The 19,459-nt window shown below is 41.7% G+C and overlaps 1 protein-coding gene across 2 annotated transcripts in view; it reads left to right on the top strand.

Annotated features, from left to right (window-relative positions):
• The first annotated feature begins 1,229 nt into the window (after positions 1 to 1,229).
• LOC115174806 (exostosin-1) overlaps positions 1,230 to 19,459 on the top strand; it is a 307,505-nt gene continuing 289,275 nt past the window's right edge. For both annotated transcript variants that reach the window (XM_029733720.1, XM_029733721.1), the window contains exons 1-2: positions 1,230 to 2,676; positions 2,996 to 4,083. In XM_029733720.1, coding sequence (XP_029589580.1) covers positions 3,122 to 4,083 — 962 coding nt within the window. In that variant the 5' untranslated portion in view covers positions 1,230 to 2,676; positions 2,996 to 3,121. The remainder of the gene's footprint in view (positions 2,677 to 2,995; positions 4,084 to 19,459) is intronic.

Genomic DNA, 19,459 nt, shown 5'->3' on the forward strand with positions numbered 1-19,459 from the left:
GTGCCTGCAGATATGGCTTGATGAGTCTAATGAACCCATACAACGGCGGAATGCAAAGGGAAAATTGGATTTTCACTTGAGCACACAGAATAGGTTGACTTGATCATTTAGGCACTAAACACAGCTCTCAAGTTACACTCTGACTTGCAAATGATTCTTGCATCAAATGTGGTTATTTTATGTGGCATGATTTCATGTGGTTATTGTAAGAATGTGAAATGTTCTGCTTGTGCACAGTTCAATGCATGTGCATTTGATTCTGTGAAGTTATTTGTACATTACATTTGAACATAAATGAAATATAAAGCGTTCCTTTCAGACAGTAATTTATTTACCACAGGTTGATCTAGCTTACCAACAGTTATACTCGCAAGTAGAGTGATTCCAGGCTTTCTGAATAATGCTTGGCTTTTTCTGTTACATCTTCGACCACAAGATGGCATCATTTATTGCACGATGAAGCATGTGCATTTGAGCTGACATGCAAACCCTACCCTACTCGTAACACCTGTATCATTCATCGATAGTGACGAAATTATCAGTTATACTGTTATTCTGAATCAATATAATTTTGAATATTTTCTTCAAAAGTAGAATGAATCTAACAATCTTTACTTGAATCATCCTTAGGAACTTCCTATTGAAACAATTTGATCACTTTGATGGAGTTGTATTTTAAGTGTATCTAATGAACCCGACTGTAACAAGGTGAACTTTTAAAGATGCAACAATATCCAGCAAGCATAAAATGGTATCAAAAAAAGGTCTGCATCTCTTTAGTCATTGTATAAGTGTCACTAATAAGCTAAATAAATACTTTACTGTGTTATAACTGGCATTTCCATATATCCTTATGGTTTGTGTGAGGTCTAGAAAATACCATATAACAGACTTGCCATTAATTATACAAGGGAGTGTTGCTAAAGTTATAGTCCGCTACAGTGATGACGTACATACAGGACCATATTACCAAGTTATTACATTATCATCACACTTCTTCATCATCATCATGAATCAGCGCAGTATTGGATCATTTACTCATCATCTATTTCTGCGTTTAAGCTCTGTATTCAAGACAAGCATGCATAGTGGAATATTTTGTCAACTTCACAATAGCCTACAGTACACGTTGAGATGAAAAAAGTAAGCGCAGACTATGTGCAATCTATATCTCAAGCACACCCCTAAAGAGTGAATATGGACGACTGATACAAAAAAAGAGCTCTGGGTAGTGGGCACGTCATGATTAGGCAGGCTACCATACCACGAACTTCGTCTCGCATGCTTTCTCATCGAACAGCTGCAGTTTCTGCCAACGCCTCTTGAAATGATCGACGCTTCCCTCATCCATTTCCATTGCTCACAGCGCATCCTCTACCAATAACCGCGGTCGGAGGCGCAGCCTCTCGTTGTGGGAGGTTCATTGCATGGTCCTCTGCTCTGAATGGGAGTGGAGAGGGATGCAGGAGGATTCGTAAACTCCACAGGACCCGTGGAACATTTTGAATTACCCCCTATCTGCGAACTGTGGTTATATTCGTAGTGATTCAATCACAGCCCGGTGAATGAAAGACAGAGATTGAAGCTTGATGCACCGTATCACTTTGGTGTAAATTTGACGCTTGGTCGTTGGAAGATGCTGTGCTGGGCTCCAGACTGTTGAGGCGCGCGTCGTTTAGGTGACACAGACACTTAACTTTACGGACTGTGTATCATTTATCTGCTATGTAATTGGGAGCAAGTGGATGTACATGGGATCCATACAATTACGATCAGGTGGATGTATTCAACTGTCACGCATGATTTACGCGAATGTATAGAGATTGAGAAAATAACCCTGAATTAAATCTCAGCAGTGATTCGTGCACGGTATGCATGTGCGCCTTGTTGATCGGACGGAGCTGGGTAGACAATCATGGACTGTCATCAGACGAAGGATATGCCAATGCATTGTAGGTTCCACAATCGTAACGATTGGAATTGACATAGCCAGTCTGTACGAGCGCCGGGGAAGTATGGAGAGACAGGTCTAGATTCACTCATTCGGATTCACCCGTTGAGAGCGAACTTTGGAAACTAAAGTGTTCTCCATGGAAACTTTTATGCAGGATTCCGACACACTCAAAGATGACAGCCTGAGCAAACCGTTGTAAACACCACTATAGAATTGCATGAATACAGAAAATATAGGTAGGCCTATATAAGTAAGTCTTATGGGGGTGGGGGGGTCCCTTATGGAAATAAGACTACACTAAGAATAATAACAATTAAAAAAACGTTTTAGCGGGGCCTCCCATATGGGAAAATGACCTCTATCGCAAGTGATGACATGTTCTTCAAGAAGTGCAAGGCAGGGGCCCTTGAGAATGAAAGAACAGTATTTTTGCATGAGTTCTCTGGGATATGTTGACGTAAACGTAGGCAACCACATTCTAGGTAAGGAAAAAGGTTACTTTGCTTCGGATGGCTTCCAATGCATCTCCAATTTCGTTGACTATTATCCTCACAAAAATACATTATTTTTGTTAATTAAGTGTCCCAAAAGCTATTCGGATAATTTAGGATGCAGTATTTTCGTCGTGTTTATCAACTGTTCATCCTGGTGAGAGGGAATCAATCAACGCTGGAAGTTTCAGAAACAGAAAGTAGTCTACCACAGGTGTTCATTACAAAAAGGTAGGACACATGTTTTCCCAGATACATGACTTAATTCAATAAACGTTTGGTTTTTCTTCAATGGGATTGGTTTTTGAATGGAATTGGTGACGAGTGATCTATATTAATTCGTTATTACTTTTGTGGATGGGTGGGAAATTGTCTGAAGGAGATTACTTTGGTGTTGAGCAATTGATTCTAATCAGAAAGATGAATATTGATTGGTTTCAAAACATGCAGCAAACACTGTCAGTGATACCAATGCATCTCTTGTCTCTGCATGTATAATGTCCTGCTGTAGTGTGATTATCAGGCACTCTGTTCTATCCTGTGCACACAGTGACTCAGATCAGCAGCATGCTTACCTGTGGATAAGAGTAATCCCCGTGGGTTGAGTGTGGACCCCCACGTTCTCCCTGCTCCTTCTCCTGCCTTGGTTCCCATCACCTTCAGCCCTACTGTCCACATGCAGGCCAAGAAGAGGTACCTGCTCGTGTCTCTAGGGGCCTGTCTTCTTCTGGTTGCCTACTTGTGGGGACTGCAGATTGGGGAGTTCCATCACCAAAACCACCACCAGCAACTCTACAGAGTCGCCCAGAGCCCCGGCCTGCCCAGACAGCGTTGGCCTGAGTGGACCCACCCGCTCAACACCTACCTGGAGGACGGAGAGCAGGAGGAGGACAGCCCTCTCCTCCACCACCAGCACACCTCTCCCCGGGAGAGACGGGAGGTCCGTAACAACATCTACAAGAGCAGGAGGTGCCGCATGGACACATGTTTCGACTTCAGCCGCTGCCAGAGGGGGTTCAAGGTGTACGTCTACCCCCTGCTGAAGGGGGAGACGGTGTCTGAGAGCTACCAGAAGATCCTGACAGCTGTCGAGGATTCCCGCTTCCACACCACAGACGTCAACGAGGCCTGTCTGTTTGTGCTGGGCATTGACACTCTGGACCGGGACCAGCTGTCAAGCCAGTACATTCACAATGTCAAGGCTAGAATACAGAGCCTCCCTACATGGAACGACGGAAGGAATCACCTCATATTCAACCTTTACTCTGGTACCTGGCCAGCTTACACGGAGGAACTGGGCTTTGATATTGGTCAGGCCATTTTAGCCAAAGCCAGCATTGATATGGATAACTTTAGGCCACACTTTGATGTGTCCATTCCTTTGTTTTCAAAAGACCATTCTCAAAAAGGAGGAGACAAGGGTTATTTGACACTCAACAATGTCCCTCCATCAAGGAAATATTTACTGGTTTTCAAAGGGAAGAGATATCTGACTGGTATTGGTTCAGAAACCAGGAATGCTTTGTATCACATTCACAATGGGGAAGATATCATTCTTTTGACCACCTGCAAGCATGGGAAGGACTGGGAAAAGCATAAGGACGCAAGATGCGACAGGGACAATGAAGAATACTCAAAGTAAGTTCCCCTCTTATGTCCTTTTGCTGGTTCAGCGTCTGTCGGTGCTAATTACTACAAGTGAGTCACATATTTCACAATGGTATGTTTTTCACTCTACAGCACAGGATGTACAGACAGTCTAACACAACATATCAATGGGTTAATCCCTATTTCAGTAAGACACTCTTAGCACTGTGACTATCATCATACTGCAGTTGTTCATCCATGTTAGTTGTATTATCCTGACAACATTTGCATCCAGTTTTACTTTCATATCTTGCTACAGTATCGATCTACCAATATTTTGGAGGAACGGGAAAAAGCAGCTTCGGTGGTACAGGTTGGCTGTGATCTTTGCCTGATTTTTATAGATGCTTTAGAATACCCATGAGAGTACTGCTAGTCTGCTATATAGTCGAACATGTTCTTTAGTTCTGCAGCCTGAATATAAGCACAGTGACTAAACACTTAAGAGATCTGAGTGCAAAAAATCCCTCACCACAGAGCAGCTCCATAACAGCTGACAATTAAATGATTTTTTCAGCAGTTGAGCAAAAAGTTAGAGGCTTTCATTGGATTGCAAATTTACTGGCCTTGCTTGAATCAGAGCATAGAGAAGTTGTTACTCTTTTTAAAGCATGTGCCTCAGTAAAGTTACTGAAGCATTTGCACCCTAACAAAATGTACATAACCCAGTAATCCCATACGGAACCATGTGACAGTTTTAATTTGCCTCATTTAACCTGGAACCACATGGGAAGCATTGACTTCCATTGTATCGGACTCTCTTGATTTGTTTTGTATGGCTCGGTTTTCCACCACTTCCCATTGTTGCAGGACGGGCATGTTTGTGCAGTGAAGACCATGTCATCACTGGTAATGCTCAGTCTTATGTACGTTTTCAACTTGCATTCCAGCCCTTACAGTTATTAACCTCATTGGTTATTAGTATGAATGAATGTCCCACAGATGTTTTTAGAATGGTCAGATAGTTGGAGTGTGGAACACATCCTTTTAGGGGTTTTTGTTACAGTTCTGGGTCTGTGGCAAATCACATCACACATTTTGTTTGATCAGACCAATAACATCAACATCTATAAAAATGTCTTTAAGCTCCCAGAGAGAAAGATTTAACAGCACTGTTTGAAGAAAAACTGATGTGGCTTATAGTAGAATTACCAAAGATATCAAATGACTCTCTCTGACAGTGACAAGAAAGTAAACAATATTATGTACATTCATTCAGATGCAGTGTGGGCAAAACAAGGTCCACACCTGAAGATTCTCTCTTTGTGAATATAATGGAAGGGGATTTCAAAGCCTCAGTCAGAACAGTCAATAATTGGCCTTCAATTGAATTAAACCGGGGCTGAGGGATAGAGGAAGATCACACCCCATGCTGGACAGCATGGATTGAAGTCAGATAATTTAACTGTACCACGATAACGTCCCCCAGAACCCAGCACAACAGAACCATGTGTCTCACAGTCACATAACTGACGATGACACGATGTCCCTATTTAACATGGTAGACTGTTATTTCATTACCAAAATGGTGTAGAAGCAGTCATCAAAGCCTTTGTGTCTCAGAAGACAGACAGATTTCTTTGTCTGGTCCTTGTTCTTTTCCACCTGAGGAGAGTGAGATCCTGCTGATGAGATGTATTGATAGGCTGTAAATTACAGTTTCTCACTGTTGGGTACTTTCTGCAGATCTATCACCAGCCATGAAAGGAACAATCATTTGATAGTGCTTTAATTGCAGACTACATTTAACCTGTTGTTTCCCAGTTTCCCAGTTTCGCTGGCAGACAAAGGGGACATGATATTTAATTACTGAAGCACTATAGACTAGTTCTTGCTTTTATGGTAACTACATGTTACATGAAAAACATGTTGATTGTCTGATGTTATGTTTGCCATTTTATTCATTTTCATTTTCACACTCTTATTCAGAGAGACTTACAGTTAGTGCATTCATCTTAGTGAGCATTTTTTCACCGCGATCAGCGTTTGCCCATTTTATTTTTTACATCACTGGTTATGACCAGTCATGACTTGCTTCTTTATAAATGCATTGGATCATTAGTCTTTTAAGCCTAACTACAACGCTGCAAATACTTATGGGTTTAGAAGATATCTGGGTGACTTGCTAGACTTTCTGACAATAAGGTCTAGACTGGGGTACACATATGATCTGAGTCATGTTGTATAGGTGCTTCCTCAATCCTGCACATCCACGTACAAATTAGACAAATGGATCAATCACATCGAAGGTAGTTAGAAGATTAAGTGATTGACAGTCACCTTCTACCTCAGCTGGTAATGCCAGCTGGAATAAAAGGCTGGGAATTGATTAATACTTGCTCGACAAAAACCAATGAGAGCATGAAAAGACCGGGATTGTTCTGTGCTGTAGAATTGGTAAAAAGCATTTGAATTTTCTTCCAAGTGGATGTGTTACCATCTTGACTAACTGGAATTGAAAGGGTTCATTTGTGAGGTTGTATCTTTGACGTTGATAATGTGGAGCAGCAGTTGTGCACTGGTGCAGTTAATTCCAGCCAGACAGAGCAGGTACGGTTTTGGACATGCTTTTGTTTGTATCTTGCATATGTCTACAAACCCTGCCAACATTCTAACAATGCAGCGGCATCTGCTGACACAGAGACATAGATTTGGTGGGTGAACAATGTCATGTGTTTGCTCTAGAAGATTTTCATTTTCTTCTGCCATATTAAGTGTTGTTGCCATGTTGCACTTGCAATCCTAGTTGCCTGACTCGTAGCTGATACCTCGCCTGGACTCCAAATAAGTAATAGAGGAATGGGACTTGACTCAATCACAAGTTCTTGTTTTTTCTCCCTCTTTCCCATCTGGACTTGTGCATCATAGAAACCTAGCGCCGGGCATCAAATGAAATTTGCCAAAGGTGTGGGTCACTCATGATTGATACCATCCATCTTCACGGGGGTGGGGGGAGGGGGTTGGAGCAAAAAAGCCATAAAGCACTGGCTAGTGGCAATATCGGTTGTGATATGAATAAATGTTTCCCTGAGATATCTTGACACGCTTGAAAGAAAATAGTTCTGGTATTGGACTTATTTTTCTTGTATGGCTGTGGATTGGATAATTACTTTTATTTTTGACTTGATTATATAAATCATTTCTGTTGTGATTGGCAAAATGACATTGGAAAGTTTCTACAATTAGAGATGGCAACACTAACACTTAATACCATATGGTTTGTGTAATTAACCTAATAACATGGTAGGTCATTCCAATTCCTACTTATGGCAGTCTGAAGCACTACCCACTTGACACTTGTCAAGCCATGACGTTGATAAAATGCACTATCAATAGTGTAATTTCAGAGCCATTTTCTAGATGTTTACAAAAGCAAACAAGCTATGTACTTTGATCCTAAACTACTCAAGGCACACAAATTGTATGCTTTCATGTCTAAAGTAGATCTAAATTAAGAGGCAAAGCATCATACTCACTGTAGTTAAGCTGATTTGATTACATTTGCTTACCTCTGAGAGCTGTTGACCTGCGTGTGTGTGTGTGCACTAGCTTGCTCGGTGTTTGTGTGTATGAGTCACAGATTCACCCCGGCCATTGTAGCTTCTCTCAAAGGCTCAGCCTCTCAGCATCTTACCCTGGAAGAGGTGAGATCTATATAGAATCACCACCCTCACAAAAACAACCCTTTGTGTCAAGGGCAGTTATAAGTTATACTTATGCATCCCTTCATAGGTATTGTGATTTGTAAGTCGAATGGGGGGGGGGGGGGTTTAGAAATGGGGGAAGGTATCATGGGGGGATATGATGCAGAAAATATTACTATGATTGGGGATTTATCTATAAATGGGGGGCAAACACAGGAGAAGTTTCTAAGCTAAATAAAAGCCCTGGAAAGAGGTATCTGAGCTGGCAACCATCAGGTACCATAGTTACAATCTGATGCTACGTTCAAAACAACTGGGAACTGGGAAATCTCTGACTTCAGTCTGTTCAAGACAACTGGGAACTCTGGGGGGGACTAGCTCCGACTGGCAAAAAGCCTTTTGAACGGTCATCCAACTCAGAATTTTAACTCAAGAACTCAGGTATCTTTCTAGAGCTCTGACCTGAAGATCACTGATGTCATGATTTGACCCCGTAGTCTTGAGAGCACCATAAGTCAGTAGCATGAACCATCCTTCACCTTACATTTTAGTCATTTAGCAGACACTCTTATCCAGAGCAACTTACAGTACTGAATGCATACATTTCATTCCCCCCGTGGGAATCAAACCCACAACCCTGGCGTTGCAAACACCATGCTCTACCAACTGAGCCACACAGGACCTTGTTTTGTTATAACATCTTTAGTCTGATAGACGCTTACGTGACAACCAGAATGCATTGTATGATGTCAACAAACATGGCGCCACACATAGCTGGCAAATAGCTTAGCATTAACTCATCATAATCAGTACAACCTTCAAAAAAGTATTTTACACACATCATGTGTCCATTACAATCTATGCAAGAATCGGAATGCATGATTTGTCACCAGAACTTTAAAACTTGATTACATAGCTCAATTTGAATAAAATTGAGCTCCAGTGCATGCTGTATCCATTCATCATCCTTGAGATGTTTCTAAAACTTGAATGGAGTAAATTCAATTGATTGGACATGATTTGGAAAGGCACATAACTGTCTATATAAGGTCCCACAGTTGACAGTGCATGTCAGATCAAAAACCAAGCCATGAGGTCAAAGGAATTGTCCAAGACAGGATTGTGTCGAGGCATAGATCTGGGGAAGAGTACCAAAAAACATCTGCAGCATTGAAGGTCCCCAAGAGCACAGTGGCCTCCATCATTCTTAAATGGAAGAAGTTTGGAAGCACCATGACTCTTCCTAGAGCTAGGCCAAACTGAGCAATCGGGGGAGAAGGGCCTTGGTCAGGGAGGTGACCAAGAACCCGATGGTCACTCTGACAGAGCTCCAGAAGTCCTCTGTGGAGATGGGAGAACCTTCCAGAAGGACAACCATCTCTGCATCACTCCACCAATCAGGCCTTTATGGTGGAGTGGCCAGACAGAAGCCACTCCTCAGTAAAAGGCACTTAACAACATGCTTGGAGTTTGCCAAAAGACACCTAAAGGACTCTCAGACCATGAGAAACAAGATTCTCTGGTCTGATGAAAACAAGATTGAACTCTTTGGCCTGAATGCAAAGCGTCACATCTGGAGGAAACCTGGCACCATTCCTAAGGTGAAGCATGGTGGTGGCAGCATCATGCTGTGGGAATGTTTTTCAGTGACAGGGACTGGGAGGCTAGTCAGGTTTGAGGGAAAGATGGATGGAGCAAAGTACAGAGATCCTTGATGAAAACCTGCTCCAGAGCGCTCAGGACCTCAGACTGGGGCGAAGATTCACTTTCCATCAGGACAACGACCCTAAGCACACAGCCAAGACCATGCAGGAGTGGCTTCAGGACAAGTCTTTGAATGTCCTTGAGTGGCCCAGGCAGAGCCCGGACTTGAACCTGATCGAACATCTCTGGAGAGACCTAAAAATAGCTGTGCAGCTACGCTCCCCATCCAACCTGACAGAGCTTGAGAGGATCTGCAGAGAAGAATGGGAGAAACTCCCCAAATACAGGTGTGCCAAGCTGTAATCACTGCCAAAGGTGCTTCAACAAAGTACTGAGTAAAGGGTCTGAATACTTATGTAAATGTGAGAGTTCAGTTTGTTATTTTTAATACATTTGCAAAAATTTATGAACATCTTTTTGCTTTGTTATTTTGTTTAGATTGATGAGGGGGAAAAACAATTTAATCCATTTTAGAATAAGACTGTAACATAACAAAATGTGGAAAAAGCTAAGGGGTCTGAATACTTTCTGAATACAACAGTAGAAACGACAACACGATATGCAGAAAATAAGGCACTCACTTTGATAGGAACGCAAACATGTTCAGAGTTATTATTTGTAAGGAAAACAACAATGAAGGCAATGCGGGTGCCAGCCAGAAAATGTGCCAGGGGGAAAAAGTTTATGAAAGGTCTGTTCTGACTAGAGTTGCACAAATGTCTGCATACTTGATCTGGGGAAACACTGGCGAAGTGCTTGGGCTCTCGTCGAAGAGAGAAGTTTGTCTGGCTCAGTAAAGCCTCAAACGTAAATTGTCCGCAAAGGTGAATTGGGCTAATTCTTATCTGAATTAATGAGACAGAATTCAAACTGTTAGAATATCATTTGAAATTGACAAGTTCAAACAGGGTTAACTAGGGTTAACTTTCCTGTTGCGTAACAATCACACTTTGGAACAATGCGTGCATTCTGACACCATGCGCATAAAAAAACTCATGCTGACTGTTAGAGATATTTGGAATTCATGGTGAAAAAGTTAATAGTTATTAAAAGATATCTAGCTGGCAAACATTTAGTTGTGAATTCCATTCTGTAATTAGATCACCTGGCGTATGCTGCACAACAGTGAGTGATTCACAAGTCTCCAGTTTCTCATCGTTGTGTGTTGGTAAACAAACACCATGTGACACGTGACTGGGTACTACCGTAAACATCATAGGAATGTGACCGGTAAAATTAAGAATGCGTTGTTCTTTATCTCCTAAAGTATTGCACAACTTGACTGCAGATATTTACTAAAAAAGTAGCTACAAATATTCACATTTATTTAAAAACTTAAAAGAAATAGTTTCAATAGTATTGACGGTATTAAATCCATCCCGTGGCTTTTTTCAAATATTCCTGTATATACGGTATACCGCCCAAGCCTAGATCACAATTGAGTAATGTGATTCGGTTGTTGACGGTAGTATCAACTTCACTTGTATTCTAATGGCAGTAAGGGTGATTTTATATTATTATTATACAACGGGTGGGTCTAATCCTGAATGCTGATTGGTTAAAACCGCATTCCAGCTGGTGTCTATTCCACAAGTTACCACTGGCTAAATCTGACGTTTTAAATGCCTATTTACTCTGTTCCATCTGACTGTGCAATCCACTGTCTCATCAGCCCAGCCAAGCAATTTATAAATTTAATAATCTCCACTATAAAAAGCTACTAGGCATTATCTTACATTTCTTTTAGACTAACATTTAGTTTTCAACAGCGGAGATTTGTATAAACCTTGCTGTCTGTCTTGCCAACGTTTGCAATATTGTTGCAATATTCAAATTCGATCTCCAGCTGTCCCATAGTAATGAATCTGTCGGGAGTCGGACAAGAGACTGGCAGGCAGCATTTCTCAGCCAGTCGAAATTATGAATCAACTGGCATAATTTTTATGGATATATACAAAGAAATGTCAATTGACAAATGGTAAAATGAAACGAAGTGCAGCTAGTTTGCAGTCTTTCCAGCTTCAGTTTGAAGTGATTGTGTTAGCTGTGTTTTTAGCTAGCTCCTCGGAACAACAGTGTCCTGATGAGTGTGCAAATGTTCTATGCCAGGCGAAATCGCGCCTCATTAACTCATTGTTATGGATGTATCCAAATAAATATCACTAGAAAACAACAGCTTAAACAAATGCAAATGTCGCTACTTTGCTCTTATTCTGGCTGCACATTTTGATGTGACTGTACGTTAGCCATAGTTGGAACGTTGCCAGCTAGTTTGGCAATGGAACATTTAGAATGAACGTCTGGGTCGCGTCCATAGATACAGAACAAAAAGACAATGACTGGGTCTCTAGCAAATGAACCGATAGAACGAATGACCAGCCGGCTTGGGTAGCAACCCTAGATTTGTATCGGGACTATATCTTGTGGAAGAATGAAATGGTATGAAAATATGTCAATCATTATTTGAATTTGTTGGTAACCAATTGTATAAAAGTGATCATGCCTTCGAAGTCGGTGTTTGGAGGATATGTTGGCACGGTTTGCCAGCCCTCAACTTCGACTCTGGCCTAACAACACCTGTTCCGTTTATTTATTATTGTCAACACTGCTAATGGTGAAGATTGCAGGTGAATATTGGTAGAATCTTGGGAAGATGTTTATACTTGTTAGATTATTGTTTTTGTGGGTATTTCTTTTCACATGTGTATTATTCTTGTAACTTTTTAATGACCTTTATGATGTATTATTGTTAGCACTATTAATATTACTAGATATTAGCATCATTAGCATTATGTTCCAAGTTTTTGCTGTTATATAAGTATGTTTTTATTTAGGTCCTATTGGCTACAGTACTCCTTAAGTTATTTTCTCTGTCTCTCTTCATTTTTCATTTCTATGTTTGTTTGTTTTTTCTTTTTTTCTTATTTTATCTCTAATATTTGGCTAATTCTCAATTAGGATGCACCTCTCGTGGACATGCCAAATGCCAATTGGATATTTGGCTGGGCACTTGAGGGGTGGCAGCATTGAACCAGGTTGTCATGGTACGGTCCGTATTGCTTTCTGGGCTACGCCAATCGGCGGTTGAAGGTGAGCTTAGGACGCTAAAGGTGCTTCATTGGTAACGAGGTTGTCCTTCCGGCAGTGGTGTAAAGTACTTAAGTAAAAATACTTTAAAGTACTACTTAAATCGTTTCTTGGGGGGGTGAATCTGTACTTTTGCTTTACTTTTTATATTTTTGATGACTTTTACTACACTACATTCCTAAAGAAAATAATGTACTTTTTAGTCCATACTTTTTCCCTGACACCCAAAAGTACTCATTACATTTTGAATGCTTAACAGGACAGAAATGGTCCAATTCACTCACTTATCAAGGAAACATCGCTGGTGATCTCCAATGCCTCTGATCTGGCGGATCTCTAAACACATGCTTTGTTTGTAAGTGATGTGTTAGCGTGTGCCCCTTGGCTATCTGTAAATTAGAAAAACTAGAAAATCTGTCCATCTGGTTTGCTTAATATAAGGAATTTGGAATGATTTACTTTTACTTTTGATACTTTAGTACATTTATAACCAAATACTTTTAGACTTTTACTAAAGTAGTATTTTACTGGTGACATTCACTTTTACTTGAGTCATTTTCTATTAAGGAATCTTTACATTTACTCAAGTAAGACATTTGGGTTCTTTTTCCACAACTGCCTAATGGTATGGGGGAGGCTGTAACGGGTGGGATATTGGAGGACAATTGGAAGTCTTCTTTGTCAGTTGCAGCTAGTGTGCTTAGCAGTGCATATATCATTGTACAGCTTTGTGGATACTTGATCATCGTGGTACTTTTTAATAATACGTTTACAAGCACATATTATGGTAAGTATAATTTAAATGTGTATCTCATTGTGGTGAAAATGGTATAGCTAGTTATAATTGGAATGGTTTAGCAGATCATAAAAAAGACACTTAATCTTTACCTGGCTAAAAGAGAAAGAATATAACATTTACTGTTTACAGGAAACTCACTCTACAACTACAGATGAAGTTGTATGGAAAAAAGATTTGGAGGTAGAAATGTGTTTCTGTCATGGGCAAATACATTCTAAAGGGGTAATGATATTCATTAACTACAGTTTTGATCCGAATGTGCAAACTGTCTAAACTGATCCGCAAGGAAGGTGGATCCTTTTAAATATGCCATTGGAATATAAACAGTTTTGGCTCATATGGTCCAAATAATGATGATCCACACTTCTTTGAAAATATTTATAACAATTTATCGAGCTCACAAGCAACATACGATCCAATAAGTATGGTGGGAGATTATAACAGAGTTTTAAGTACTTCAATGGACCGTAAAGGAAATCACACTACAAACTATCAAACTATTGCTCTTAAGGAGATCACAACTATCATGGACACATTAGAACTAGTGGATATATGGAGGTTTAAATACCCTTACTTAGTGAGATGTACATGGAGGAGGCTTAATCAAGCTAGTTGTCTTGACTACTTTCTTGTGTCCTCCTCGTTGGTACCAAAAGTTTAATTATTGATAGGAGACAGAATGATGGATGTTGGACACAGGTGGACACATTTGGACTTCAATCAATTTGTAGAAACATCTCAAGGATGATCAATGGAAGCAGGATCTACCTGAGTTTAATTTCGAGTCTCATAGCAAGGGGTGTGAATACTTATGCAAATAAGCTATTTAAAATATATATATATATATATATTAATTAGCAAAAATGTGTAAACCTGTTTTCACTTTGTCATTATGGGGTATTGTGTGTAGATTGATGAGGAAAGAAATGTATTTAATCCATTTTAGAATAAGGCTGTAATATGGAAGAAGTCAAGGGGTCTGACTTTTGAAGATGGCGCCAAAGAACATGGCTGTTGTTTTACATTCTCCCAATCAATTGTGCTATTCAGTTAGTTTTTTGCGTTTTGTGAAACGTATTTTTTAACTTATTGTGTACATAATGTTGCTGCTACCATCTCTTATGACCGAGAAGAACCTCTGGACATCAGAACTGTGATTACTCATCGCGGAATGGATGAAACTTTTTCCTTTAACGAGTCCGACGAGAAGGATATCCTGCTTTCACTGGAACTGGCCCAGATCCACGCCTTTTGCGTGAAGAAAATACGCAGGAAAAGGGGCCGCAGATCAGGCAGCCTTCTGAGAATCCGTAGGCGAGTAAGTAAACTCCCACTGCCATCCATTCTTCTTGCTAACGTGCAATCATTGGAAAATAAAATTGATGACCTACGATTAAGATTATCCTACCAACGGGACATCAAAAACTGTAACATCTTATGTTTCACCGAGACGTGGCTGAACGACGATGCAGACAATATAAAGCTAGCGGAATTTTCCATGCACCGGCAGAACAGAGACGCTAACTCTAGCAAGACGAGGGGTGGGGGTGTGTATCGATTTGTCAATAACAGCTGGTGCACTATGTCTAATATTAAACAAGTCTCGAGGTATTGCTCGCCTGAGGTACAGTACCTTATGATAACCTGTAGACCACACTATCTACCAAGAGAGTTCTTGTCTATATTATTCGTAGCCGTCTATTTACCAACACAGAACAAAGATGGCACTAAGGCCGCTCTCAACCAACTCTAAAAGGCCATAACCAAAGAAGAAAATGCTCACCCAGAAGCGGCGCTCCTAGTGGCCGGGGATTTTAATGCAGGCAAACATAAATCAGTTTTACAAAATCTTTACCAGCATGTCACATGTGCAACCAGAGGGAAAAAAACCTAGACCACCTTTACTCCACACACAGAGATACATAATAAACTCTCCCCCGCTGTATATTTGTCAAATCTGACCATATATCTATCCTCCTGATTCCTGCTTACAAGCAAAAACTGAAGCATGATGTACCAGTGACTCGCTCAATACGGAAGTGGTCAGATGACGCGGATGCTACACTACAGGACTGTTTTGCTAGCACAGACTGGAATATGTTCCGGGATTCATCCAATGGCATTGAGGAGTACACCACCTCAGTCATCGGCTTTATCAGTAAGTGCATTGACGACATCGTCCCCAGAGTGACCGTACGTACATATCCCAACCAGAAGCCATGGATTACAGGCAACATCTGCATCTAGCTAAAGGCTCGAGCTGCCGCTTTCAAGGAGCGAGAGACTAATCCGGACGCTTATAAGAAATCCCGCTATGTCCTCAGACGAACCATCAAACAAGCAAAGCGTCAATACAGGATTAAGATTGAATCCTACTACACTGGCTCTGACGCTCGTCGGATGTGGCAGGGCTTGAAAAATATTACGGAAACCCAGACGCGAGCTGCCCAGTGACGCGAACCTACCAGACGAGCTAAATGCCTTTCATGCTCGCTTCGAGGCAAGCAACACTGAAGCATGCACGAGAGCACCAGCTGTTCTGGATGACTGTGTGATAACGCTCTTGGTAGCCGATGTGAGCAACACCTTTAAACAGGTCAACATTCGCAAAGTTGCTGGGCCAGACGGATTACCAGAACGTGTACTCAAAGCATGCGCGGACCAACTGTCAAGTGTCTTCACTGACATTTTGAACCTCTCCCTGACCGTGTCTGTAATACCTACAAGTTTCAAGCAGACCACCATAGTCCCTGTGCCCAAGGAAGCGAAGGTTACCTGCCTAAATGACTACCGCCCCGTGGCACTCACGTCGGTAGCCATGAAGTTTTTTGAAAGGCTGGTCATGGCTCACATCAACAGCATCCTCCCGGACACCCTAGAGGCTTCTCAACAGCTTCTACCCCCAAGCCATAAGACTGCTGAACAATTAATAAAATCGCCTCCTGAAAATTTACGTTGACCCCCCACCCTCCCTCCTCTTTGTACACTGCTGCTACTCGCTGTTTATTATCTAAGCATAGTCACTTCATCCCCACCTAGGGGCTTGTAAGTAAGGATTTCACGGTAAAGTCTATACTTGTTGTATTCGGCGCATGTGACAAATACAGTTTGATTTGATTTGAATACTTTCCAAAGGCACTGTGTATGGGGCATACAAATCAAATCAAGTCAAGGTTTATTTGTCACGTGCGCCGAATACAACAGGTGTAGAACTTACAATGAAATGCTTACTTACAGGCTCTAACCAATAGTGCAATAAAGGTATTTGTCACGTCCTGACCAGTAGAGGTGGTAGTTGGGTCAGGACGTGGCAGCAGGGAGTGTGTGTTTTTTATTGTTTCATTGATTTTGGCCGTGTGACTTCCAATCAGGCACAGCTGTAGAGGGTTGTGGTTGATTGGGAGTCACACATAAGTTGCCTACGTTTCCTTTGTGTTTCGTAGGTAATTGTGCTTGTCATTGTGGTTGCACCTGACAGGACTGTGTTGGCTGTCAGTTTTGTTGTTTTTGTAAATTGCATAGTGTTCGTGTAATTAAATATGACGAACCCTAACTCCGCCGCATTTTGGTCCACTTCTTCCTCAGACAGCCGTAACAGTATTAGGTGAAAAATAGGTAAGTGAAGAATAAAAACAACAGTAAAAAGACAGTGAAAAACAGTAGCGAAGCTATAAAGTAGCGAGGCTACATACAGACACCGGTTAGTCAGGCTGATTGAGGTAGTATGTACATGTAGATATGGTTAAAGTGACTATGTATATATGATGAATAGAGAGTAGCAGTAGTGTAAAAGAGGGGTTGGCGGGTGGTGGGTGGCGGAACACAATGCAGATAGCCCGGTTAGCCATTTGACTACCTGTTCAGGAGTCCTATGGCCTGGGGGTAAAAACTGTTAAGAAGCCTTTTTGTCCAAGCGGTACCGCTTGCCATGCGGTAGTAGAGAGAACAGTCTATGACTGGGTTGGCTGGGGTCTTTGACAATTTTTAGGGCCTTCCTCTGACACCGCCTGGTATAGAGGTCCTGGATGGCAGGAAGCTTGGCCCCAGTGATGTACTGGGCAGTACGCAATACCCTCTGTAGTGCCTTTCGGTCGGAGGTCGAGCAATTGCCGTACCAGGTAGTGATGAAACCAGTCAGGATCTTCTCGATGTTGCAGCTGTCGAACCTTTTGAGGATCTTAGGACCCACGCCAAATCTCCCTAGTTTCCTGAGGGGGAATAGGCTTTGTCGTGCCCTCTTCACGACTGTCTTGGTGTGTTTGGATCATTCTAGTTTGTTGGTGATGTGGACACCAAGGAACCTGAAGCTCTCAACCTGCTCCACTACAGCCCCGTCGATGAGAATGGGGGCGTGCTCGGTCCTCCTTTTCCTGTAGTCCACAATCATCTACTTAGTCTTGGTTACGTTGAGGGATGGGTTGTTATTCTGGCACCACCCGGCCAGGTCTCTGACCTCCTCCCTATAGGCTGTCTTGTCGTTGTCGGTGATCAGGCCTACCACTGTTGTGCCGCCTGAAAACTTAATGAAGGTGTTCGAGTCTTGCCTGGCCATGCAGTCGTGGGTGAACAGGGAGTACAGGAGGGGACTGAGCACGCACCCCTGGCGGGCTCCAGTGTTGAGGATCAGTGTGGCAGATGTGTTGCTACCTACCCTCACCACCTGGGGGCGGCCCGTCAGGAAGTCCAGGATCCAGTTGCAGATGGAGGTGTTTAGTCCCAGGGTCCTTAACTTAGTGATGAGCTTTGAGGGTACTATGGTGTTGAACGCTGAGCTGTAGTCAATGAATAGCATTCTCACATAAGTGTTCCTTTTGTCCAGGTAGGAAAGGGCAGTGTGGAGTGCAATAGAGATTGCATCATCTGTGGATCTGTTTGGGCGGTATGCAAATTGGAGTGGGTCTAGGGTTTCTGGGATAATGGTGTTGATGTGAGCCATTACCAGCCTTTCAATGCACTTCATGGCTACGGACGTGAGTGCTACGGGTCTGTAGTCATTTAGGCAGGTTGCCTTTGTGTTCTTGGGCACAGGGACTATGGTGGTCTGCTTGAAACATGTTGGTATTACAGACTCAATCAGGGACATGTTGAAAATGTAACTATCTCAGCTCTGCAGATTTTGCTGCAAAGAGATAGAATCATTAGATCACTTATTTTGGTATTGCCCCCTATGTAGCTTTTTTCTGGTCCAAGGTTCAGGAGTGGCAAAACAATCACAACATTTACCTAAAACTAAGCCTACAAATGGCACTGCTGGGAGATTGGGAAAGCCATAGTCAGTCAACAATATAATACTCTTATTAAAAATATTAATCTTTAACTTACAATCTGGATACTATTCGATTCAGAATTCTTGTGAAACAGCACAGTTGAAAAATATATGCTTTTACGGAGAGAGGTGGTATGGGCTGAGAGTAGCTGAGGGCAGGGGCGAAAATCTGATATCAACTTTGGGGGGGACAATTACATGAAATTTTCTCAAGAGCAATTCCTGAGGGGGACACCAAAAGTAGTGCTGTAACACATAGCCTACATTGTAATATGGTAAATGTATATTGAGGAACCAAAGAAATAAGGTGTTTGCCGTACTCCTAACTACCGGTACCCAAAACTACAAAACTACTCACAACAGCAATACCATTGCCTTTAACAAATCTTAGTTCAGTCACCAGTTTAAGTTGAGAGTGGGGGTATCCATGGCATTTTCCAATTATGTTCCTATTTTACAAGTCAAAAAAATTGAGAACCTTTCATAATGTTGCCAAACAAAGACTCAACAAACTTACCTGAGACTCCGTCTCTGCCAATCTGTCCCTGCATATCTGTCCCCAACTCTGCTGTCTGTGTGCCATCTGTTGCCTGCTCTGCCTAATGACATCATTGTGAAACATTTCCATTAGAATTTCATTTCTTTCTTATGAACATTTTATCAACTAGTCTTTGAGATATTAGGCTACTAGGGTTCTTACTTTGCGTTTTGGTGTACTGAAAAATACTCTGATGTCCGTCTTTTATTTTTCTGCCATTTTTCTACCTGGATGGCTGGCTACACACACACACACAGTGTGTAGGTTATTTACAATAGGAGATGGGCTTCTATCATCTTATCTTTTATCATTCTATTTGGGCTTCGATC

Source organism: Salmo trutta, chromosome 35, assembly GCF_901001165.1.
Source record: "Salmo trutta chromosome 35, fSalTru1.1, whole genome shotgun sequence".
Taxonomy (NCBI): domain Eukaryota; kingdom Metazoa; phylum Chordata; class Actinopteri; order Salmoniformes; family Salmonidae; genus Salmo; species Salmo trutta.